We start from the raw sequence: 25463 nt of genomic DNA on the forward strand, positions 1-25463 counted from the left end.
ACAGACAAATTTTATTTTGGCTCTATCCTTTCATTTAGTGTTTGTTTTTGTAAAGATATCACTAAGTTCCTGAGGGCAGGGGAAAGGAAGGAGGTATGAATAAAGGAGACAGAGGAATAAGGGAAAAGAGAGGTGAGGGTGTGTGGGGATTAACTCATCAGTTAATAACTCATCGGGGTAGTTGATAATTTTATGGCGTAAGGTAGAAGGAGATGAGTTATTAACTTCAAACTTTCTGTATAATCACTCAAAGAGTTGACCTGTATATGCATGTAGCGAGAGCTATATAACTCATCTCCTTCTACCCTAGGCCACAAACTTATCAATTACCCCTATTGTGGACACTTTCTGGAGGTCCAAGATCCATGTGCTCCATGACCACTGGACTAAGTGTGTAAATGTAGGAGGAGACAACGTTGAAAAATAAATGTGCTAGGTTTTCTAAAACTGACTCCTTCTACCTTGGGCCACAAACTTATCAATCACCCCTCGTCCTATGAAACTGTTTCCAATAGCTATTGACAGAGGAATTCTACTGTACGCTGTCACTTTCTTTTACTATACAAAATTTTTGCAGACACTTGGTACAGGTAATGGACTGCCTTCCTACATTGTTGTCACCAATTGCATTCTACAAATCTTCATTTTAATTGCAGCATTCAAGATGATTGTCAACACCTTCAAATTCTTCATAGCTCCTAACTTTTTGAAGTAGTGAAATCATTTAATTTTCACTCCCAGCTATGTTTCTGTAAAGGAGGGTACATGGCAGTCCCTGATGTCCCTCTGCTACAGCAATCTTGTTCTGAAGTTTGCAATTAATTTCCAGAGACTGTACATTTGCCATCAGAATTGTTGTGAGTGGAACTCTAAGGCATCTGTGTTTGAATCACATCTCTAGATAGGCATGGCAACCCCACTTTAATTTTCTTAAAGGGGAATTGCACTTGCAACCCAAGACTGCTGTCCAAGGGTTGTCAATTCTGAGTGTGGATAAACATATTGAAAAGATGCTGGTTACTGAAGAACCCGTGGCTGTGACTGTGGATTTCAGCTGTAGCTGAATGGGAATTCAACGGGAATATCTGATGATTCCTATTGGAACTGCACGTGAAAAGTCACATTTTGTAGTGCTATTTGTTACTGAAAGATGGTAATGCTTGAAACCACAGTGAGCAAAACAGTTCTGAATTGTCTTATTTCTCACCAACCAACAGTGACAAAAATCGACACACAAAACTGATGCTGTTTAAAACCTTTTCTTATGATGCACAGTGTTCTGTTTAGCAGCCAAGCAAGTGCACGTGACTGATGCTAGCTAGAAAATGTTCAGCAGGTCTCCTGTCCCAATGATGTGGCACAGCATCCCAAATAAATGAAGGGAATCCGGCTATTTTCTCGATTAGTTTTTGTTATTTGTGTTGTCTGAAATAAACAGCTGCCCTGATTAACAGATGGCCCAATTAACCCGAATCTGCTGAACATAGCCAGCCACACACAGATGAACAAAGTCAATGTTTCAGGTTGATGACCTGTCATCATCAGAAAGATTACTGCAGCCTCTGCCAAACATAGACAATAGACAATAGGTGCAGAAGTAGACCATTCGGCCCTTTGAGCCTGCACCGACATTTTGAGATCATGGCTGATCATCTACTATCAATACCCGGTTCCTGCCTTGTCCCCATATCCCTTGATTCCCCTATCCGTAAAATACCTATCTAGCTCCTTCTTGAAAGCATCCAGAGAATTCGCCTTCACTACCTTCCGAGGCAGTGCATTCCAGACCCACACAACTCTCTGGGAGAAGAAGTTTTTCCTTGACTCTGTCCTAAATGACCTACCCCTTATTCTCAAACCATGCCCTCTGGTACTGGACTCTATCTTGTCCAATCCCTTAATAATCTTATATGTTCCAATCAGATCCCCCCTCAATCTCCTTAATTCCAGCGTGTACAAGCCCAGTCTCTCTAACCTCTCTGCGTAAGACAGTCCGGACATCCCAGGAATTAACCTTGTGAATCTACGCTGCACTTCCTCTAGAGCCAGGATGTCCTTCCTTAACCCTGGAGACCAAAGCTGTACATAATACTCCAGGTGTGGTCTCACCAGTGCAAAAGGATTTCCTTGCTCTTGTACTCAATTCCCTTTGTAATAAAGACCAACATTCCATTAGCCTTCTTCACTGCCTGCTGCACTTGCTCATTCCTGAACAAGTACTCCCAGATCTTTTTGTATTTCTCCCTTACCTAACTACACCGTTCAGATAATAATCTGCCTTCCTGTTCTTACTCCCAAAGTGGATAACCTCACACTTATTCACATTAAACATCATCTGCCAAGTATCTGCCCACTCACCCAGCCTATCCAAGTCATCCTGAATTCTCCTAACATCCTCATCACATGTCACACTGCCACCCAGCTTAGTATCATCAGCAAACTTGCTGATGTTATTCTCAATGCCTTCATCTAAATCGTTGATGTAAATCGTAAACAGCTGTGGTCCCAATACCGAGCCCTGTGGCACCCCACTAGTCACCACCTGCCATTCTGAGAAACACCCATTCACCGCTACCCTTTGCTTTCTATCTGCCAACCAGTTTTCTATCCATGTCAATGTCTTCCCCCCCAATGCCATGAGCTTTTATTTTACCCACCAATCTCCTATGTGGGACCTTATCAAATGCCTTCTGAAAATCGAGGTACACTACATCCACTGGATCTCCCCTGTCTAACTTCCTGGTTACATCCTCGAAAAACTCCAACAGATTAGTCAAGCATGATTTACCCTTAGTAAATCCATGCTGGCTCGGCCCAATCCTATCACTGCTATCTAGATATGCCACTATTTCATCTTTAATAATGGACTCTAGCATCTTCCCCACCACCTATGTCAGGCTGACAGGTTGATAGTTCTCTGTTTTCTTCCTCCCTCCTTTCTTAAAAAGTGGGATAACATTAGCCATTCTCCAATCCTCAGGAACTGATCCTGGATCTAAGGAACATTGGAAAATGATTACCAATGCATCCGCAATTTCCAGGGCCACTTTCTTTAGTATCCTAGGATGCAGACCATCTGGACCTGGGGATCTGTCAACCCTCAGACCCATCAGTCTACTCATCACCGTTTCCCTCCAAATGTCAATCTGTTTCATTTCCTCTGTTACCCTATGTCCTTGGCCCATCCATACATCTGGGAGATTGCTTGTGTCTTCCTTAGTGAAGACATATCTAAAGTACTTATTAAATTCTTCTGCCATTTCTCTGTTTCCCATAACAATTTCACTCAATTCATTCTTCAAGGGCCCAACATTGTTCTTAACTATCTCCTTTCTCTTCACGTACCTAAAAAAGCTTTTGCTATCCTCCTTTATATTCCTGGCTGGCTTGTCTTCGTACCTCATTTTTTCTCCCCGTATTGCCTTTTTAGTTAAGTTCTGTTGTTCCTTAAAAACTTCCCAATCATCTGTCCTCCCACTCACCTTAGCTCTGTAATACTTCCTTTTTTTTAATGCTATGCAATCTCTGACTTCCTTTGTCAACCACTGTGGCCCCTTTCCCTCCTTTGAATCCTTCCTTCTCCGGGGGATGAACTGATTTTGCACCTTATGCATTATTCCCAAGAATACCTGCCATTGCTTTTCCACTGTCAACTTTGGCCAGCTCCTCCCTCATGGCTCCATAGTTTCCCCTGTTCAACTGCAACACTGACACCTCCGAGCTGCCCTTATCCTTCTCAAATTGCAGATAAAACTTAACATATTATGATCATTACCTCCTAATGGCTCCTTTACTTCAAGATTGCTTATCAAATCCTGTTCATTACATAACACTAAATCCAGAATAGCCTTGTCCCTGGTCAGCTCTCGTACAAGCTGTTCCAAGAATGCATCCCGTAGGCACTCTACAAACTCCCTATCCTGTGGTCCAGCATCAACCTGATTCTCCCAGTTCACCTGCATGTTGAAATCCCCCATAACTACTGCGACATTACTTTTGCCACATGCCAATGTTAACTCTCTATTCAACTTGCACCCAATATCCATGCTACTGTTTGGTGCCCAGTAGACAACACCCATTAGAGTCCTTTTGCCCTTACTGTTCCTCAGTTCTGTCCACACTTCACTTCTCCTGATCCTATGTCCCCCCCCTTGCAAAGGACTGAATCTCATTCCTCACCAACAGGGCCACCCCACCCCCTCTGCCCACATTTCTGTCCCTACGATAGCACGTATACCCTTGTACATTCATTTCCCAGGTCTGATCTCCCTGCAGCCATGTCTCCGTTATCCCAACAACATCATAGTTACCCATTCGCACCTGAGCTTCAAGCTCATTCGCCTTGTTTCTGACACTTCGTGCATTCAGATATAGAATTTTTAGCCCATTTCTCCTCTCTCTGTTTGAATCGCTGCCTATTGTGCTTAACCCAGCTCCTCGAACTCCCATCGGGCTCTATGCCCCTAGAATTTTGTTGCCCTTCCTAAATTTACTTATTCTTTCTGCACATTTAACTCCATGTTCCGTCAAACCATCCTCTGTACATGTGTCCTCCTCATCACTTGTTCCACATGTGGTAAATTGTAACTGGGAAGACTTTTTTTTTAAAGTTAGCACTTGCATTCTCCCTTAATCTAGAACATTCACTTTCCAAAGTGAGATTATGACTGGAAATAACTCAGATTATGATTGTCGACAGGCCCATAATAAATTTATTCTAATATGAGGGAGGTTTAATTTCCTCATCTATCCTAGAAGGTAATAATTTTTACAGATTATTTTGAGTGACGAACGAAGCCCACAAATGAACATTTCTACTACCATGTTAACCAGAACCCTATCGAAGACCAAATTGCATTAAATGTGATGTCAAGAATTCCATTGATGAAGATCATCAAATTCTTCTAATGTCTTTATCAACATTCTTATCACAATCAATATTACTAAAATCTGACAAATATTTGTTTTCTATTTTGGGGACCTAAACGAATAGAATATATTTGGTATCCTATTATTTTACTGATTCCAATTGATCGATAGTCCCTGACAAAACTTCACAATTTAAAGGCTTCTGGACAGATTGACCAATATACTGTTATATTGTTATGGTGTTATAACACTATTGTTATAACACAAAAGTGTTATTTTGTAAACAACGCTATTCTTCTGCACTACTGGTTAGATGCTAATTGCATTTCATTGGCATTGCATCTGTACTCGGCAAAATGACAATAAAGTTGAATCTAATCTAAATCTCAAATACTTCAGCTCTATTGATCAGCGGCGAGAAACCAGATTCCGCTTTTGTTGATATGTTGTCAAATAGGAGAGCCTGCACTTCCAAAGTAATTCAATTACGAAACGCGTTAACTCAACCCAAAAATGTTTATAAGGTGATGTCAAAATTAACTGTTTATATTATGTTGCAAGTATAGGGAACGTCGATATCTGTTACATTTAAAACAAGCAGAGGGGGAAGTTTCATTCCAAACCAGTGAGATGTAACGCTCCCCAAATTAACATAAAGTCACAATTAAACTTCTCCGCCTCTGCACAATACAATCCTTGGGATCAATGTACTGTTACTATGCCACGGCTGTACTTCCGGTCAGCTGACTGTTTCGCATGACGGTATTGGAGGAGGCGGAAGTGGAAGCGGCAGCTGAGGTAACATCGGAGGGTCTTTCCAATTGAGGTGAAAAATTAATTGAAGCTGGTGGCAGTTTGGACCTTGGCCCGCAATCAGTTAATTTATTTTTTTTTAACAGGGTATGTACTTTTAGGTAGGCGGTAGATTTGGGCACGCGTGTGTTTGAGTGAGTGAGAGATCAGCGATCTGTGATAAAACAATAACAATCATGTTTCTGTTAGGTGTGTGTGTGTAGAAACAGTGTCCAGTCAGTCATCTCTGTGTTTCCTGAACTTTTAACTTGCATATTAGGGTGGTGTATTCGGGAATTCTGGTTACTTTCACATTCTGTTTTCTAGTTAATTCTTAATTAACCTGTCATTAAATGACACAGTGGCTGAAAATTCCAGTGTCCAGAGTGCAGATTACAACATTTAGTGGAACCCTTTTAATGATGCTTGTACAGTCGTCATATATCCTTTGGTTTAAAATATTTTGAGCAAACGACTGCGCAACAGCAATGCTTTACTTAACTCAGTATGGTCTTTATCTGATTTTCAAAACCTTCTAGCTTCTGCTTCGGTTCTCTTCATAGCTGAAGACCCAATTAATCCTCAAAGTCTTGAAATTCCTCAGAAACAAGCAATGTGTGTAACTTTGATTTGCCTAATTGTAGGACCAAATATATTGCCTGGAATTGAGCCATGTACAAATACATGAAAACCGAATCTCTTACATAGTTTCATTTCATTTCTGTAAACAAATTTTAAGTTTCAGTTGTCCTTCCTTGGAGGAGCTAGGGAATACAATTGGATATTCAGGTGTAGCGAAAAATTCTTCTCAGATCCGATCAATTTTCTAAAGTTTCTGATTACTTTTTAGTGGTAAAAACATGGCTGCTTAAAATTAGCAAACCTTATTGATGTAGATATGTAGACCTATAGCTAAGAATGCTACAAGAAATAGAAGTGAAAGTAGGCCATTTAGGGTCTTGTATCTACTCCATCATTAAGATCATGCTTGATCCACATAATTCTTTAAATGCACTATTGTTCATGGCCTTCCATAAACTCATTGAACTCACAGACCTCTTTGGTAGAGAAGTTAAAAGATTTAGAAAAAGAGAGGGTTATGGGTAACCCTAGTAATTTCTAAGGTAGGGACATGTTCGTCTATATTGTGCTGTTGGTTTTTGATGTTCTATGTTCTATTTGCTATTCTCCGGATGAAAAATTTTCCCCATCTCATTGCTGAATTTTTGAGACCATGACACTGATATGTAACTCTTTAGTTAATGGACAACTGTTCTGTAAAGTAAATTCCAGAATGTTTTAATAAGGAAATCCTTCATTATTTGAACTTCAGAGAGTACCTTGCTTAACCTCCAGTTAACCTAACCTCCAACTCGGCAGTGGAGTTATCGGGGCGCCATCATGACGGTGTTTCCCTAGCAAGCTGTTCTTGTTTTTATGAGGCCGAGTTGCCAGCTCGACTCTCAACCCGACTTGGATTCGAACTCAGGAACCTTCGCTCCAGAGTCTGGCGCTGATATTATTGTGCCACCAAGCGGGACTTAACCTCCATTGTTAAGGACAATTCACCCCCCCCCCACCCATCTAACCATGCCAGGAAACAACCTGTTGCCCATTCTTCATTCCATTCTCTGTATCAGAAGCGTATGGTTCCTTGTAGGTGGAGAACAGACCGCTGCATAATATTTCCAGGATTAATGTTACCAGTATCCCTTATAATTGCTGTAACATTTGCTGTTTGCATGCAGTAGCAGCACATACTGGAATGCTGCTTCTGCAGGTGGGCTAAAGCAGATGAGGGTAGACGATACCAGCAGGCCTCATAACCTCAGTGAAACAGGGATATGCCTGCCCTAGCATGTGAAATCTGCTCTGGTGGACTGGGCAGATGAAATCTGTGAGGTTGAGCGGCTACGAAGGCGGCTCTGGAATGCTTCGTGGAGAGCGAAGGGCATGACAAGACGTAGAGGTAGTCATGGGTATCCACAGCAAACAAGGAAGACCCCAGTTTGTGATGACTACTTGAACCACAGGAACCAGACTTCTGAGGCTGAGAGTGGAAGTGTCCCACTCTCCCGCACAGGTTTCGCTGTCGTCATAGCATATGATGGACGACCAGCAACACTTCTTTATTCTTGTGATCAAATCCTTTTGCAATAGTCATATTCTGACCAATTTCCCTCGTCTTTCTCTATTCCCAAAGGGCTTCTCTAGCTTTATGGTTTTTCTTCTGCCTGGTTTTCATCAGTTAAACTTGGATACATGTGTTATGCCTTTCAAATTACTTACAGAGGTTGTGCCATGGTACCATAGTGGTTCAAGGCATTCGCTTTACAGCCCCAGCGATCACTGATCAGGATTTGATTCCTGTCACTGTCTGTAAGGAGTTTGTATGTTCTCCAAGTGCTCCAGTTTCCTGTCATATTCCAACGACACATGGTTAGGAGTAGTGAGTTGTGGGCGTATTATGTTGGTGCTGGAAGTGTACTAACACTTGTGGGCTGCCCCCAGCACATGACAAGCAACACAATTCACTGTATCTATTGAGGTAAATGTGACAAATAAGCCTAATCTTTATTGGCTCACCACTTATCTACTTGGCACCTCATTAATTGCAACCTCCCAACTTGAAAATGACTATTCTTTTTCTCTATTTTCTCTCCATTAACCAACCTCCTCATTCTCGAGGATGGATCTAAAAATAACTCAATAATAAAAGATAATTAAGGGAATAAAAGAAGTGAGGAATATAAAGTCTCTGTCGCTAGAAAGAAAAATACAAGGTAAGTTAAACTAATGGGGCCTTCTTGACCTGATGGTTTACATCCAAGGCTCAAAAGGAAGTGGATGCAGTAGCTGTAGTATATAAAAATTCCCCAGAAGTCCTGGAGGATTAGGAAATTGCAAATATAACTCCATAATTAAAAGCAAGAAGGGAGATGAGAAGCAGGATATTAGGAGCTACTGAGTTTAACTTTCATCATTGGGGAAACTACAGAGCTGCATGATTAAGAAAGTTATACCAGGACATTTAAAATGTCACAGGATAGTCAAGGAGAGTCACCATGAAAGGGGATTTTGGATGAAACAAAGTTGATAGAGGGGAAACAATTTTGGATAGCCATTAGAAATTAGTGAGTCTTTAATCCAAGCTTTATGGAATATGCAAGTAGAAAGCTTTTGATGTAAGTTCATTAGCACTAGGAAAGGGAGAAAAAAAAATTAGGCTAAAATATTGGATGAACTCAGCAGGTCTGGCAGTGTCCAGATGCTGCCTGACCTGCTGAGTTCATCCAGATTTTTTGTACGGCTTGATTTGACCACAGCATCTGCAGTGTACTTTGTGTTTAAATTAGGCTAAGTTGCAAAGGGGATGAGGAATGGATGGAACCAAGGAAATGTTTTAGGTTGGTTGTGGTCAGGATTGCTCTGGTCATAAGCTGTTGATGAACTAATGGTTTATTGAGGGCAGTTGAAGAGAAAAACTCAATCAAGAAGCTTAAAATCTGTGAAATGAATCATTGGTTTCCTCTTTTCCCCTGTTTTGATGATGGGTCTTCAATCTGATATATTAACTTTCTCATTCCACAGATACTGCTTGATCTGCTGGGTTTTACTTGCATCTTCTGTTTTTTTTATTTCAGCATCTGTACTTCCTTGATTTTTTTATTTGGATGCTGAGAGGATGCTTTGTCTAAGTGGGGTTATCTAAAAATAAGGCACATAATTTCAGAATGAGGGACCACCTGTATAAGACAGAGATGGGGGGAACTTTTATCTCTCAGACGATTTGGTGAATCTTTGGAATTCTGTACCTCGGAGAGATGTGGGGTAGAGTCATTTAATATATTCAAGATGAAGAATTACAGGCATTTAAACTGTAAAGGAGAAACATATAAAGTAGGAACAAGAATGTGCCTGAATTCACAATTCAGCATGATCATGGTGATCATCAGTTCCCGGTTCAAGTATTTCCTTATATTCTGTGATCTTTTTCAGCCTTAAGAAATACATCCACCTTCTTGAATGTATTTAAGGAATTGGTCTTCACTTCTGTGAAGAAGAATTATTCATTTTTCAAAGATTCCTCCTACAGACACTGCTGGATCCACTAAATCCTCCATCAGGTTGATTGTTGTTCTAGATACCAATATCTACAGCTTCTTGTTTCTCCTCTGTAAATCTTCATTGTGTTCCCTCCATGACAAGGACATCTGTGCTCAGGTATAGAACCAAAGTTACACACGCAGCTCCCAATTAGATCTCTCTAAGGCGCTCTACATCTGCAGCAGGTCATCTTTACTCTCTACTGAAATCCTCTTGCAACCAAGGCCAATAACCCTGGTCTTCCTAACTGCTTGCTTTATACCTGAATCCTTGTTATCAGTGACTGGTACACAAGGACAAGCCAAGCTTCACTGTATCTCCTCTTTTCTAATATTTCACTCAGATAACAATCTGTTGACATTTAACTCTGTTACATGGCATCTGCCATGTCTTTTCTCACTTTTATAACTTTTCATAAATCTGGATTTGGGGAAACAGCTAGAAAGTGATGTTGAGGGTAAGATTGGGTGAACCGTGATCTTTGGCTGAATACTTCTTCCATTTAATGTACACAAAATGCTGGTGAGGAACTCAGCAGGCCAGGCAGCATCTAAGAAAAGAGTACAGTTGACATTTTGGGCAGAGATCCTTTGGCAGGATAGTCCTAGATGCTGCCTGGTCTACTGAGTTCCTCTAGCATTTTGTGTGTATCTCAGATTTCCAGCATCTGCAGATTTTCTCATTTGTGATTGGACTTCTCTTGTTTGTCTATTTTATATACTATAATTTTGTTTAACAATCCCTTGTATAATTTTTAAGGCACACTGAAAGTCCAGTAAGAACTCACCCACTGGTTCCCTTGATCTGTTCTGCTAATTACAACCTCAGAAAAATAAAGATTATCACATCTATCTGAATACTGTCAAAATGTTGAGACATTAATTTTCCTAATTAAGGCGGAGAAATGAATGGTGTGAGCTTGCAGCTTTTGTCTAGTTCCCTGGTTATTTCTGTTAATTTATGCTCATTTGAGAAGAAATGTATGAATGGTAAACAAAAGAGATTCTGCAGATGCTAGAAATCTTGAGCAACACTCACTAAATACTGGAGAAAGTCAGCAAGCCAGGAGAGAAATAAACAGTCGTTGTTTAACCTGTGAGACTGTTATTTCTGAATATTTGATAGATATTTTCAGAAGCACACTTGAGCTGAGAAGTCCTTGTGATGGTTGGAATGACCAATTTAATTAGATCTGTTGTTTTCAAGCTGTGTGCACGGGTTCCTTGTAAACTTTGGCTGACTCCGAACGTTTGAAGGAACTTTGAAAGACTATCCAAACAAAAAGTTACTATTCTTGAGAGAATTTTAGCAATTTGATTTTTCATTGTTTAATATTAATAAACCCCAGAAACAGGAAGTAGATTTTTAGGATCTTCAGTTTCAGATTAATTTATTTATCACATGTATATCGAAACATGCAAGGGTATGCTGGTGGCAGTCTGTAAGTGTTGCCACACATTCCAGCACCGACATAGCATGGCCACAGTGTTCAGCAGAACATCTCTTTCCCTCCCCTCCCTCGTATATACCAACTCACCCACTTACACACACACAGTCCTCTAACCCAAGAACAGGCTGCTCCCAGGCCACTGGTCTCCTTTGGATTTGCAGACTTTGGGCCACCAACTTCTCCAGCAGACTCACAGGCTTGCAGATCCAGGCCTTCGCCTGTAAGCCCAGGATTTCTAAACTTCAGATGGACCTTTGGGCTTTGATCTTTCTATTTGACCCCAGGACTCACTGCTTAGGAGGCCCTGAACTCCAGACTCCTGACTTGTGTAACTAAGGTATCGCTGGCTCTCATGACCTGCGCACACAGACTTCTGAAACTGCCTGGCCTTGCCTAGTTGTGGGGGGAGCGGGAGGCATCACCTTTGTCCTCGCTGGCCTTTATCCACAGCATTTACTGAACCAACATCCATCCATGTATCCTTGTACACGTTGTCTCTGGCCTTCAAATGCAGAGCGGAGGCTTAACTCCAGCCTGACCTCTAGCTCTCCTCAGCCCTGTCCCTAAAGCCTAGACTGACCCATAACTCCCTTCTCTGGCCCCCAAACCATTCCTATGAACCTGAAAAAAAAACAACTTTGTCAAAGTTATGACCTTGTTGGAGACCGCAGCTTGGCACCATCTTGACCGGAAGAACATTCTTGAATTGTTGTGTATCATGTGATGAATTTGGAAACTCCAATTTTGGAATCAGAAGGATCTCTTGGTTATGGATTTTAAGATTGTTTACTATTATTCTAAGCCACAATATGTGCCTGATAAATCTCTGTAACATATGTGAAAGACATGGGATGATAAGAATATTACTTCTCAATTTTACTTTTGATTGTTTGCCAATTGCTCATAAAAAATGTCCCCCATAATTTTGAGGAATTAAATTGTCACAATATTTTTGTTGAACCTTTTTGAAACTGTGGGATAAGATTGGAATTCAAATAAGGACTTTAAAGATTAAAAAAAAACCTCTTGATTAGATCTCTCAGCAGGGACTTGGATCTGTGCTTTCTGATCTGAGGCATGAACACTGCCGACAGACATAATTGTAAAAGCTCAGGAACAGACATAGCATTATGTATTGTACACTGGGACACCAAATAGTTAACCTCACAGTTTCAAACAATGTTTTGCTCATTACTGCAACTTGATCGAGTTTGTTGCAATACAGGATAAGTTTGGAGCATCAGGGAGGCAGGTAGCATACATTGTGTTCTGGGAAAATGAGTCACAGCTTGTGTTTTAAAGGTGCCCTATAAATTCTTCAAATGGAATGTAATCATCTATTTAATAACAGAAACCTGAAAAATGGGAATAATTGCTGTCCAAAATGCACGCCTGCAATTACTTCAGAATAACTTGATAGTAAAAATGATAATGTTTCAAATAATTATGCCGTACTGCATTGTTAAGTATATTTAGAACATGAATTTAGCCATGACTCAGCTGAAACCAAAATTATTTTTTTCAGTCCAATTTAAGCCAGTAATTATTAGGAAACAGACTTTGAAAATGCAATGATCATTAAGTTAATAAGTTTTGGAGTAGGATAGAACAAACTTACATATATTTATCAATTAATTACTAACTAACTTTACATGCAGCAAAGTATTCTAGTGGTTGCTTCACTGTTTTGTAGGTTAACCTGGCAATTTTTTTTGCTGTGGCAGGTCCTGTAATTAAATTGAATTGAATTTCAGTTTATTGTCATTTAGAAACCACAAATGCAATGCAGTTAAAAAATGAAACAACGTTCCTCCAGAATGATATCACAAAAGCATATGACAAAACAGACTACACTAGAAAATCCACATAACGTTCGGCAATCCCCAGTCCAGAGTCCGAAGAGGCTGCTGCGTATTAATATCATGCTACCATCTTAGCGCGTTCTCCGGAAAGGAGCTCCAAACCCACCAGACTAAACAAGACAACCAGACACACTGTCAGGAGACCAACTGTACCACCCAACAAACCAAAACCTAAGGCTACAAGACCTACACAAAACCACATAGTTACAACATATAGTTACAACACTGCAAACAATACCATAATTGATAAAAAAAAAACAGACCATGAGCACAGTAAAAATAGTCCAAATATGTTAAAAGACTATAAGCTCGAAAGAAACCACCACACAGTTTCCACAAGTCCTCAGGGACCCGATAGACTCGTCATCCCACACAGGTGGCAGAAGGGAATACCCCCACTATGGACTTGCAAGGCACCACCAGACTCAGCCTCGCAGACGCAGCACACAGTGAAGGTGCCCCAACCGCAGCGGACTCCGAGTCCGTTGAACCTCCGAGCCTCTGACCATCTCCTCCGGCACAGCCTCTCTGAGCATTATCCTCTGCCGAGCGCACTACGACGCCCCTGTCACCGGTCACCAGCAACGCGACCCCGAGGACTGGGGCCCGTTCTTCCCAGCAGAGTCCCGGACCTCACAACAGCAGCAGCAATAAAGAAGGCCTTCCTGGAGATTTCCAGATGTTCCTCCATGCTCCCACGTCTGTTTTTCATCAGATTAGGATTGTGCACGGCACTCCGCTTGACAAATAACAGATATCAACTCTGGAGAGGCCGCTGCAAACTGCGTTGCGCCGCCATCTTGAAGATTAGGTAATGATAAGAATGGCCACAATTTAATTTTGGTAATATTAATTCAGAGAATAATGATAATAAACCAAAATAATTCTATGCAATCATGATAATATTTCTGAGGTAAGAATTTATTTGGATGGGGTCAACTTTCAAAACAATTTCATGGTGTTAGCATTTCTCTGTATGCTTTGCTGCTCTCCGGAAGGGGAGAGTTGACATATTGAAGAAATGATCTGATGTACCAGGAATAATGTTCTTGACCAGGAATGGTCACACTGTTCATCTAAATAGGGTCATGAAGTCTAAGGAGAAAAATAAAGTGTTCCACTCTTTTTTGAATGCTTTAAATTATTTGACTGTTTGAATATTTTTTTTTACTTTCAAATGTGTCTGACCATCAGTATTTAGCTACTTTGGTATTGGGAATACTTTGCGTCTTGGAGTTTTTCAAAGCGCAAGATGAAGAATTTGAAGTTAAAGTTTCTAGAAGGTGCTATAGGAAAGTACAGGTTATGTTCCCCATGAAACATTCACTCTGTGGAATGCTTTATTACTTACTCATAAAGGGAAGCTAATTTTCTAGAATTTCAAAATTATTAAGTTTATTAATTTGTTCCTGAGGTAGAATCTTTTGGATAATCTATGTTTGATTTGTGCAGTTAGTTAGGTAAACCTGCAGATGACATATGTACCTTGTGATGTCATAAGGTTTCAATGCTCTTGCCTGTGGGTGTCAAACTGTTATACCACGTAGGATGGTAAATTGACCTGGGATTTTGGGGAATTCCCAAACTACAAAGAAGCATTGTACATTTCAGTTTAAGGAAGCTGGATCTTGTTTCTCTTCTAATTCTCTTGCTTGAAGGCAGAAGAAAATACTGGGTGGACTTAGAACTTTTTTTTCAGAAAATTATATGATACTTTCAGCAGTATAAACAGATATGACCTCACTTCTGGTATATTCCACGTGATGGTACTACTCATTCTTCTCAGTAATATACTGAAATACCTACTCAACTTATCAACCCAAAGAAAGGGTTTGAATGTTTGAATTTTATAGTATTGAGCGGTCAGCCAACTGAACCAAGCATGTGTTCCAAAATCAAATCACAATTTCAAACATGTTATCAAGATTTAAAAATGGATGAGTATCATAAAATGAAAAATACTGAAAATACAGAACTGATAGCTCAGCGCTAGGAAACAAAGGGTATTTTTTTTAAACAATTCTTAAACTGCATTGTATATGATATAATAAAATTAGTTTTGCATTGGGAAAACCTTGTAAGCATGTTGCCAATATTTAATCAAGTAGACTGTTTGGCAGCATTCTTTCCATTACTAGTTAGTCCCATGTTAAAGTAGGGTACTGAAGTGTTTTGTCATCAGTGGGTTGGCATGCCATCAGATAGTTTATTGCTTAATAGAGAAGTGAAAATCACTGTCTTGGATAACCAATTTCTTTGCCACCCAAACTTTTATGGAACATTACCTGCGCAAAATTAACTTAAGTAGCTTCTGCATCATCATCTAGTGATAGCATTCAAATTTGCTTAATAATCCGCCCATTCCGTTGTGAGTTAATAATGCTGAGCCAAGTGTTCCAGCCAGATTATATTGGCAGTAAATTGCTGCAGCTGGACAGTAAGTGTTGGCCATTATTAATTACCCTTAAAAAAAATGGTGATGAACTGCCGGTGTTGAATAGGGAATAACTGGAATCTTACACAGTAATTTTGTAGGAACATTGATCTACTGATAAATCAGAATGTTATATGTCTCAGAATGGAGCTGGACTTGCCCTTCTAGGCAGATCCAATGCCTGTTGCTGGCAAATTGCTGCTGTTTCTTTCTTTATGGACATAATTCTATTAAAACTATCACCAGATGTTATGAACATTTTCAGAAACTGATTGCCTTAGCTGGTGCAATTGTTCAGATTGACAATACTTTTCAATGGTTTCCTTTACCCCAGCCAACCCCATACTGTTATGTCCATCACTTCACCTAATGTCACCTTGTTACACAACATTGAACTTGTAATTCTGTATTTGAGAAGCACACCAGAAGTGTCAAATGCATTGTCTGCATTCGTTGATTTATTTAGTAAATAAGTTTGTCAGTGTTGACCATGATTTATTTGGTTTAACTGATCAATAATTGATAATCCAGTTTAACTAATTCCTTGAGTAATCATTGCCCAAGTTTAGAGTTCCCCATCATTTTTACGTTGGGCTAACTAGGATTAGCTGAAAAGTAAAACAATTTTCTTGGTTACCTGAGTTTTAGCTGCTTTATGATTATTAATACATTGGAAATTGGTTTATTATTGTCACATATGCCAAGACACATTGAAAAATTTTGTTTCGCAATTTTCATACATATTATTTCAAAACATAAGTATACTAAAGTACTACAAAAGGAAAAGCAATGTCATTGTGGAATATAAGTTACAATTACAGTGAAATTGCATTGCAGGTTATTGCATTTCAAGTTATGACAAGATAATTGAGAGATCAAAATTTCATCTTTATTGTACAAGAGGTTTATTCAAGTGTCTTATAAAAATGGGATAGAAACAACCCTTGAGCCTAATGTTGTATGTTTTCAAGTTTTTATATTTTCTGCCAGAAGGAAATGCGGAGAAAAGAGAAGACCAGGTGGGAGAGGCCTTTGATTATGCTGGTTGCTTTCATGAGGAACAGGGAAGGGTAGACGGTGGGAAAGCTGGTATTGTGATGGATTGAGCAGTGTCCACAACTCCGCAATTTTTTAATGCGGTCTTGGGCAAAACAGTTGCCATACCAAGCTGTGATGCAACTGGATAGGATACCTTTGATTAAAAATTTGTGAGGGTTAAAGGACGTCTTCCATAAAAATTGGTGAGGGTCAATGGGGCATGCCAAATTTCCTTAGCCTTCTGAGGAAGCAGAGGTCCTTGTGTGCTTTCTTGGCCATAGCATCTACATGGTTGGACCAGGACAAACTGTTAGTGATGAATTAGTCCAAGGAACTTGAAACTCTCAATCATCTCAGCCTCAGCACCATTGAAACGTACAGGGCTCCTTAAATGTGACTTTGCAAAAAGGGGTTACGTAGGCAAAAATGAATTGGATATGGTGGAAATTATTTTGTATTCAATTATCACCTGTTTTGGACTTGTTTGTAGTCCTTTTATGGTTGTATGCATAACAACCAGGAGCACTTGTAGATGAATTGTCATTAGTCAAAATAATAATTCTTTGTATACTTGTAATATAACAATAGAACAGTAAACATGCTTATTTTGAAGTTGATGACCAAGGCTGAAGTGGGATAGGAACTGACAGAGAATTGTAGCTAGTTTTGAGAGATGCTCATATTTATGGAACACTTTTCATATCCTTTTCCAGACATTGGGATAGTTATCACATAAATGTTTCATTTTGCAGCAAGTGAAAATAATTAAGTAGGAATTGACTGTAAATGTAGTGAGATTGTATATCTGAATAGAACTTTTGAGGTATGTTACATAATTTTTATAACAAAACAAGTGCATATATTTGCAAAAATAAGTTGTAGTTTAATGTGTTTGATAACTGTTTGTTTCTTTCCAGAGTGGTGTGATGTCATGGCAACTGCCAGTTCTAGTGTTACTGGAAGTGATCAAGCACTGGAAAAGTCACAATTGAACTTAAAAAGTAAGTCCTGAGTTGGTTATTTACTAACTTTGACTAGGATAATAATTTTGTGGTAGCATAACTAATGAACCATGTTAGTAATTCCAGCTAATGTATCAAAATGATGCACTTAGGTAGGTTGAACTTGGAGGCAGAGTACAAGGTTAATAGCAGTGTGGAGGAACAGATTCCTTAAGATTGCCGTACAGATTGTTAGTCAAATCACAAACGAGAAAATCTTCAGATGCTGGAGTCAAAGTAGTACCCACAAAATGTTGGAGGAACTCAGCAGGCCAGGCAGCACTGATGGAAAAGAGTAAACAATTGACGTTTTGAGCTGAGACCCTTCATAGGACTGGAAAAAAGAGATGAGAAGTCAAGAGTAAGAAGGTGGGGGGAGGGGAAGAAGAAGTACAAAGTGGTAGGTGATTGGTGAAACTGGGAGGGGGGGAAGGGTGAAATGAAGAGCTGGGAAGATGATTTGTGAAGTATGTAAAGGGCTGGAGAAGGGGGAATCTGATAAGAGAGGACAGTAGGCCATGGAAGGAAAGGGAAGGTGGAGGAGCACCAGAGAGAGGTGATGGGCAGGTAACGAGATAAGGTGAGAGAGGGAAGTGGGAATGAGAAATAGAGAAGATGAAGGTGGGGGGGCAGTTACTAGAAGTTTGGAAAATCGATGTTGATGCCTTCAGGTTGGAGGCTACCCAGATGAAATATAAGGTGTTGCTCCTCCAACCTAAGTGTGGCCTCATCACAGCAGTAGAGGAGGCCATGGACTGACATGTCGGAATGGGAAGTAGAGTTGAAATGGGTGGTCATTTGAGATCTCACTTTTTCTGGGGGTGCTCGGTGAAACAGACCCCCCAATCTACGATGGGTCAGATACAGAAGGTGATGCCAAGGTGAAGTGTCACCTTACCTGGAAGGACAGTTTGGGGCCCTGAATGGTAGTGAGGGAGGAGTTGTAGGGACAGTGTAGCACTTGTTCTGCTTGCAAGGGTAAGTGCCAGGAGGGAGATCAGTGAGGGATGAATAGGCAAGGGAGTTGCGTAGAGAGCGATCCCTGTGGAAAGGGGGGGGGGGGAGGGAAAAATATGCTTGGTGGTGGGATCCCGTTGGAGATGGCGGAAGTTATGGAGAATTATGTGCTGGTCACAGAGGCTGATGGGGTGGTAGGTGAGGACAAAGAGAACCCAATCCCTGGTGGAGTGGTGGGAGGATGGGGTGACGGCAGACATGTGGGTGATTTTGATATTGATGATGGAGGAATGGTTTTACTGTTATGTAACACCTTCCTACCTACTGTTGTGACTGACAACTCACCAGACAGGCACTGAAGCTGGTAATATAAAAATCTTAATTCAACTCATAAAATTTTCTAGAGAGAATGTAGTTTTCTTGTCCTAACATCATGTTTTAGACATTTTAAACACTAAGACAGCAATAATCAATTAACTACAGTTTCAATGTCTGTAATCACGTACTTAAGTTTAACATTTTGACTGTAGAAGGTAACTTTGCAGAATTTCATATTTACAATGGTAGCATGTCCCAACCAGCAGAACCATTTTGGACATTCAGTACTGGTGACTGGTTCAAGAACTTCTAAGCACAAACTCCCAGACACCCAGAATATACCTCCTATAATGTTGAGGGATGGCTCCCTGACTATATACTTCGCCAGAATATTAAGTGATGAAACAGAGCTGTGCTGAACTGTGCATTAAGTGGCAGGGATATGTCTTTAACAATGTATTAATACAGAAGATGGACGCAAAATGTCTTCCCTGATCTCATCCTGAAAGTTTCAATGAGAACTAATGAATATGAGCATTCATCTACTGTGTTCCTCTGCATTGTTTCAATGGTATAGAAATAAGAATATCCCACACCCAATGATTTGGCTTCAACAACCTTAAAGTATCTGTGGGGCTTCCCAATCTCTTTTAGACCCCTACCTTTAACCAAGGGGTCTGCTTGTGAACCCCTATGTTAAAGCTAACTTGTGAACAGGTTTTATTTCCTGATGACTGTTTTTCTTTTTAATTAATATTTATTATCCATGATTTCATATCTCCAGTATATTCGCCATGGTTTCACTCACACAATGATTCCCCCCACCCCCCAACCTCTTTCTCCTACTGGCATCCTGGGGATCACAGTCAACAAATCGCATAAATACTGTAGCTACAAGATCAATTCAGAGTCTGGCTGTCTGATGAGATGTGGCTGATTTTCTGACATCCAGCTACATCCACCCCACACCCCAAAACCCTTTGCCAGTGATAAAGCATCCAGAATTGTAATAGAATAGAATGAATATTCAAACAATGCTCAAAGCATGACAGGATATTGGAATGTTTCCCTTCAAGTCACACTATCATGGTGTGAAAACAGATCAGTTTCATCATACTTGCTAGATCTAAATCTGGAACACCCTGCTCAACAGCACACTACGGATACCTTTGAATGAAGAATCCACTGTTTCAGGGGGTACAAGACCTTGAGCAGTGAAGACGATCAAGAATATCGGGGTTGCCAGTGTTATCTACTCTACATTAAAAATGAACATTTAAGGAAAGAATTGAACATATGATGTTCGCCATTACAAAGTTTGAAAAAACATCCTGGCTTTCATTTTGTCAAGAATTTTACCCGGACAAACTGCATAGAAACTTTGTCTTTAAAGCAAGTAAGAAAATTGATAATCATCAGTTACTAGTTTGCCTGATTCCCTGATGCCTCTCCATTATTAACATAGCATAAGTCCAGAATGTGCAGGAAACCTTTCATTTGATTGAATGTTATTACAGCTGCAGTCAAAAGTCAAGGCACCATTCAGACCAAACAATCTACTCAACTGCCTATTCATCTACCACTTTAAGCATCCACTCCAACTGCCATCTGGAAATTGAGGCTATAAAGTGCGTATCGGTTTTGTGCCAGGTCTGAGGTCTTGACTTTGAAGCAATGTTTCCTCAGTCAACAAAAGGTTGTACTGGCATGTTAAAGACAAAGGTGAATTCTTCAGACCAGAAACAAAGTTTAATAGGCAGCAGTAATTCCTGCTCTCTCGTGCGCTTCTGAGATCTGCGTTACTTATAGTGGGCACTGGAAAGATGCTGCGGAGGATGTCTCTGTAGAATTGTCCAAAGCAAACCATCGTTGGTATCTGTTTCCAGGCCAGTGTCTCCAGGATTGAGATGCTAATTGTACTCCTTGGGAAGACCATACCATTCAGATTCCTGACCTAAACTCTTTTGAGTTTTATTAGGTAAGAAGCTTACCAGGTAGGGAGTAGAAAGAAATACAAGGGTGTACTCAAGGCTTCCTTAAAGGAATGCACCATTTCCACTGACTCATGGGAATCCCTCTTCCATGACTGTTCAAAGTGAAGAATGATCATTCATTAGAATCTGGAGTCTCTGCATTGGGAATATGCTGAAACCCAGCGAAAAACATTCCTCATCAGGGACTCTATGAAACCTCTGTTGAAGATTTTATAATTCCATTGGTCTGAAGACGGTCATCGCAGAAGCCATGAAACTCAAAATGCGGCAACTAAATCAACAATTCTTCACAGAATCTTTAGAATCTATAGAGCCTACCAACTGGAAGTGAACAAGTAGCTATGCACTGCAGTCACACACTTCATTACTGTGTCAAAATCCTGGGGCCCCTTACCTAAACCTAAAACATCCATACTCTTAATAATGTATATAAAAAGAGATAGGGTTGAAATCTGTATCAATATAACAATGAAAAGTATTATCTTATGAAATTTGCACATATGATTTATTAAATAGGTCTAGAGCAGGGGTCCACAGACACCTTGGTTAAAGGTAGGAGACCATGGAATGAAAAAAACCTGTAGACTCTAGAGTTTTGTGCTAGTGGCATCCAGCTGTTCTCCCAAGTTGCAATATTGTGGTCTTTACCAATACAGTCATCATTGAATCAGTAATGTGAGGTGATTTTTTTTTCAACTTTATGAAGAAAAATGGAGGATTATGTTTGAGGGAGGTTATAAGGTCAGTAGGTCGTGGGCGGTTGGGCCTGTACTGATTTTTTAAAAGTGAGTAAATTTACAATTACTGCTATGAGAAAATCTGCAGATGCTGGAAATCCAAGCAACACACACAAAATGCTGGAGGAACTCAGCAGACCAGGCAGCATCCATGGAAAAGAGTAAACAGTAATGTTTTGGGCTGAGACCCTTCTTCAGGACTCAAGATTTCAGGTGACCTGAAGAAGGGTCTCGGCCTAAAATGTGGACTATTTACTCTTTTCCATACCTGCCTTGCCTGTTGAGTTCATCTGGCATTTTGGGTGTATGTTACAATTACTGCTGAACTGTTTGTAGTCCTGACAAACTCGCTTTTTAAAAGAATAGAGGCTCATTTCAGAATAACACTTAAAATTGAATGTTCTTTCAAAATTTTCTGGAGTCTTTTCCCTTAAATCCCATTTATGTGTCTGATTTTTTTTCACCTTTTGTGCATTGCCATCAGTGAAAACTCTGCAATGATCCTTGACACGATGATCTCCATAGATGGCGCTATATACAAAGTCATGCTGGCATAGAGAAAGATTCATTGTGTATTGGGGGCTTCTCGTTTCAAGCTTCTTCCTTTCCCTGCTGTCTGCAGTAGCCAAATCATCATAGTGGTATTGAATTTGTATTTGAATTACTCAAAAGATCTCCCTGAGTCCAGGAGTTTCAGCTCATCTGATAATGTTTGTATACTCCTAGGATTCAGGCTATTAATTCTTGCATTGCACTTTTCTTTTGGAGAAAACAAGAGTTTTCTTTTATTCTGGTCAGCAGTCCCTTTTCAGCAGCTACCACCCAATTAGGTTAACCAATCACTTATTCTGTTGCTGCTTGGGATCTCTTCATGCAGTAACTTTTTCCCTTGAATATATCTGAAAACGACTTCTTAAATCAGTAATGAGATCCTGTGGGATAGACCATGAAGTTCTGGTTCTAGTCAGTTATTATTCATAGTAGAAAAGAATTGAACAATGTGCTGATTTTTTTTTTCTTTTTAGCTGAAAATATTAAACTAATTTGCCTCCTTGGGGCATTGTAGTCAGTAAGAGTGTATAGCCAGAGATTGTGGTCTTCATTGTTCTCACTTCAGATCTTCTGCTGTGTTAAGCACTTGGAGCATTGCATAATTTCCTTCAGACGTGAAAAAAGGTGTAATATCTTTTGGGGAAATTTAAAGAAGGAAGGAGATGACTATGAGAAAGGATGACTTATTAGAAGGATCATCAAATGAAACTGTATGGTTAAGCTTAAAGGGAAAATAAAGAACAAGCATACCTTTGGAAGTGTACTTTAGACATCCGAGCAACCCAAAGAGGATGACAAAATCTTGCTTACGATTTGCTTTCCAAAGTCCAAAAAGGTTTGAGGATTTCTGAGATATGGTAATTATAAATGCATCAAAGGCACAGAATTTCTTCGTTGCATTATACCATCGGAAGAATAAGATAGTGATGTTTAAGAGAGTGTTAGACACATGAATATGCATGGAATGGAGGGATATTGATCATATATAGGCAGAAAAGATGTAGTTTGATTTGGCATTGTGTTTTCATAGATGTAAGAGGCCAAAGGACCTGTTTCTTTGCTGTACAGTTCTACATTCTATATTCTGTTACATACAAGACTAAAAAGAAGGGAGGCAGTTCTGAACTTAGTTTTGGGGAATAGAACTGGAAATTTGAAAGGAGTGCCTGTGGGTAAAGCGTTTTTGTAGTAGTTATAGTAATTCAATTATATTTGGAAAAATGACAGAAGGAAATAAAAGTAAAGGTTTGAAGTTGGGCAAAGGCCAGTCCTACCAGACTGAAAAGCAATTTGGCAAATGTGCACTGGAAACAGCTACTTGTAGGTAGATCGTTCTTTGCTATGAGTAAAGTTTACTGTAAACCCGTTCCCACAAAGAGACTGATTGATTTTGATGGTCCCATGCAAATAGTGAACAATAAGGAGAAGAATGGGGAAGATATGTAAGGCACAGAGCTTAACATTGCAGAATATCTGGGTGAGTGAAGAAAGTGTAGGAAACAATTTAAAAGGGAAAAATGCATGAAAAAAGTACCACCAAATACAATAAAATGTGCTTTAAGTTTCTAAAGAACAAAAAGATAACCAAAAACAGGGTTTATTAGAGTAACTAAAGCTGTCTTCACAAGAGGAATAATCTTATTTTCCATTTTCAGGACAAAGGTGAAATATTGTTTGGCATAAATGTAGTAAGAGAAGTATTATTAATGGGCTTAGAAACTTGGGGTTGGATGTAATATGTCCCATGCTTTTAAAAGAAGCAAGGAAGGATTTTGTGGAAACTCTGATAATGATTTTTCAAACTACAAGGATGATACCAGAGGTCTGGAGGACTGCAAATGGTGGACAATGGGAGGAAGAAATAAACCAAATGATTAAATGCCAGTTAACTTAAGTGTTGAGTGAATTTCTCAAATCAATTCCAAAGGTACTTTCAATCTTCATTTAAAATGGCACAGTGATCAAGATCAGTCAGCACAGGTTTGTTAAGGGAAGGTCATGCCCTACTAACCTTTTTGATGAAGTAACAACTGAGAGCGATGTGGGCAGTGTGTCTAATGTTGTCCTTGTGGAATTTAGCAAGGCCTTGACTAAGGTCCATGTGGCATTCTATATAAAGATGTGAAAGCTTACAAGTTACAAGAGGGACAAAATGAAAATGTTTATAGTTGATACAAAACTGGTTACTTGATTGATAGTAAGTTAAAAAGTTTTTGCTACAAGAATTTATATATAGTTCAGTGAATTGGACCAGAAAAGTTAACAGATGGAATTTAATGTAGCACAGTATAAGTTAATGCAACACAGCAGGGGATATTATGATAAATATTGAGGAGAATAGAGGAAACAAAGGGACCATGAAGCAGAGATCTATTTATTACTAACCAGGCATTACGATTGCATTATTTTATTAACTGGGGCAAAGAATATAAGAACAGAGAGGTTATGCCAGAGCCAGAACTAGTTAGATCACAGTGTAAATACTGTGTCTAGTTCTTACCGTATGTTACAAGAAAGATGTGATGAGACTGGAGAAGGTGCAAAAGGGAGGAAAGGTGATGTTGTTTGGAGTGGAAAAATAATAGCAATGAGGAAATATTGGATGTGGTAACTTGTTTCTTTTGGTACAAGGATGATGGGAGGAAACAAGCTGTTTACATTTATGAGGAGTTGAGTGGATTAAATAGAAGGGCCCTTTTTTCATTTGGCTGAGGGATCAAAACTAGTAAACATTTATTTAAAGTAATCAATAGAAGAATTAGAGAGAGGATGAAGAAAAGTGCATTTACCTCGAGGATATTTGGAGTTTGCAACTTAACACCTTCAAGGGTGGTAGCATCAGAGTCCTAAATTACTTTTAAAATGTACTTAAGTATGTCTGTGAAGATTCCTGGAATCTGTACAGCTAATTTTTGAACTGCTCAGTCATTTGGACCGAATGGCCCCCTTATTATGATCCACACTTTATAATTTTTTCATCTATGTCCCTTAAGTTGTATTGTAAGACATGACCCTAGTTTTATACTTATAGCCTGCAATTTTCGAGTCTGTGATTCAACCATATGTTTATCTTTTATATTTTTTAACGTTTGTTTCTGCACCTATGATTGATATGCGGGTGAATCTGTAGTTGGATAGGGCGACTTAAAGGGTGGATGACCTGTATTTTGTACGTGGCAGAATCTTGCTGCCTGATAGCTCCAGTGACCCAGGTGTGATCCTGAGCTGCCTGTGTGGATTTAGAATGTTCTTTTTCTGTGATTGCGTAGGCTTCTTCCTGCATTCCATTAAGTTAATTGGCTGTGTGAATTGTCTGAGAACAGGGAAATGGCAAAATAATCAAAAATGAGTA

At 39.6% G+C, this 25463-nt stretch overlaps 1 protein-coding gene across 4 annotated transcripts in view; it reads left to right on the forward strand.

Annotated features, from left to right (window-relative positions):
• The first annotated feature begins 5626 nt into the window (after positions 1-5626).
• wwp2 (WW domain containing E3 ubiquitin protein ligase 2) overlaps positions 5627-25463 on the forward strand; it is a 174563-nt gene continuing 154726 nt past the window's right edge. For 2 of the 4 annotated variants that reach the window (XM_059993113.1, XM_059993116.1), the window contains exons 1-2: positions 5641-5769; positions 17470-17553. In XM_059993113.1, coding sequence (XP_059849096.1) covers positions 17484-17553 — 70 coding nt within the window. In that variant the 5' untranslated portion in view covers positions 5641-5769; positions 17470-17483. Of the gene's footprint in view, positions 5770-17469; positions 17554-25463 lie in introns of all 4 variants that reach the window. The other 2 variants (XM_059993114.1, XM_059993115.1) reach the window with 2 other exon arrangements.

Source organism: Hypanus sabinus, chromosome 17, assembly GCF_030144855.1.
Source record: "Hypanus sabinus isolate sHypSab1 chromosome 17, sHypSab1.hap1, whole genome shotgun sequence".
Classification (NCBI taxonomy): Eukaryota; Metazoa; Chordata; class Chondrichthyes; order Myliobatiformes; family Dasyatidae; genus Hypanus; species Hypanus sabinus.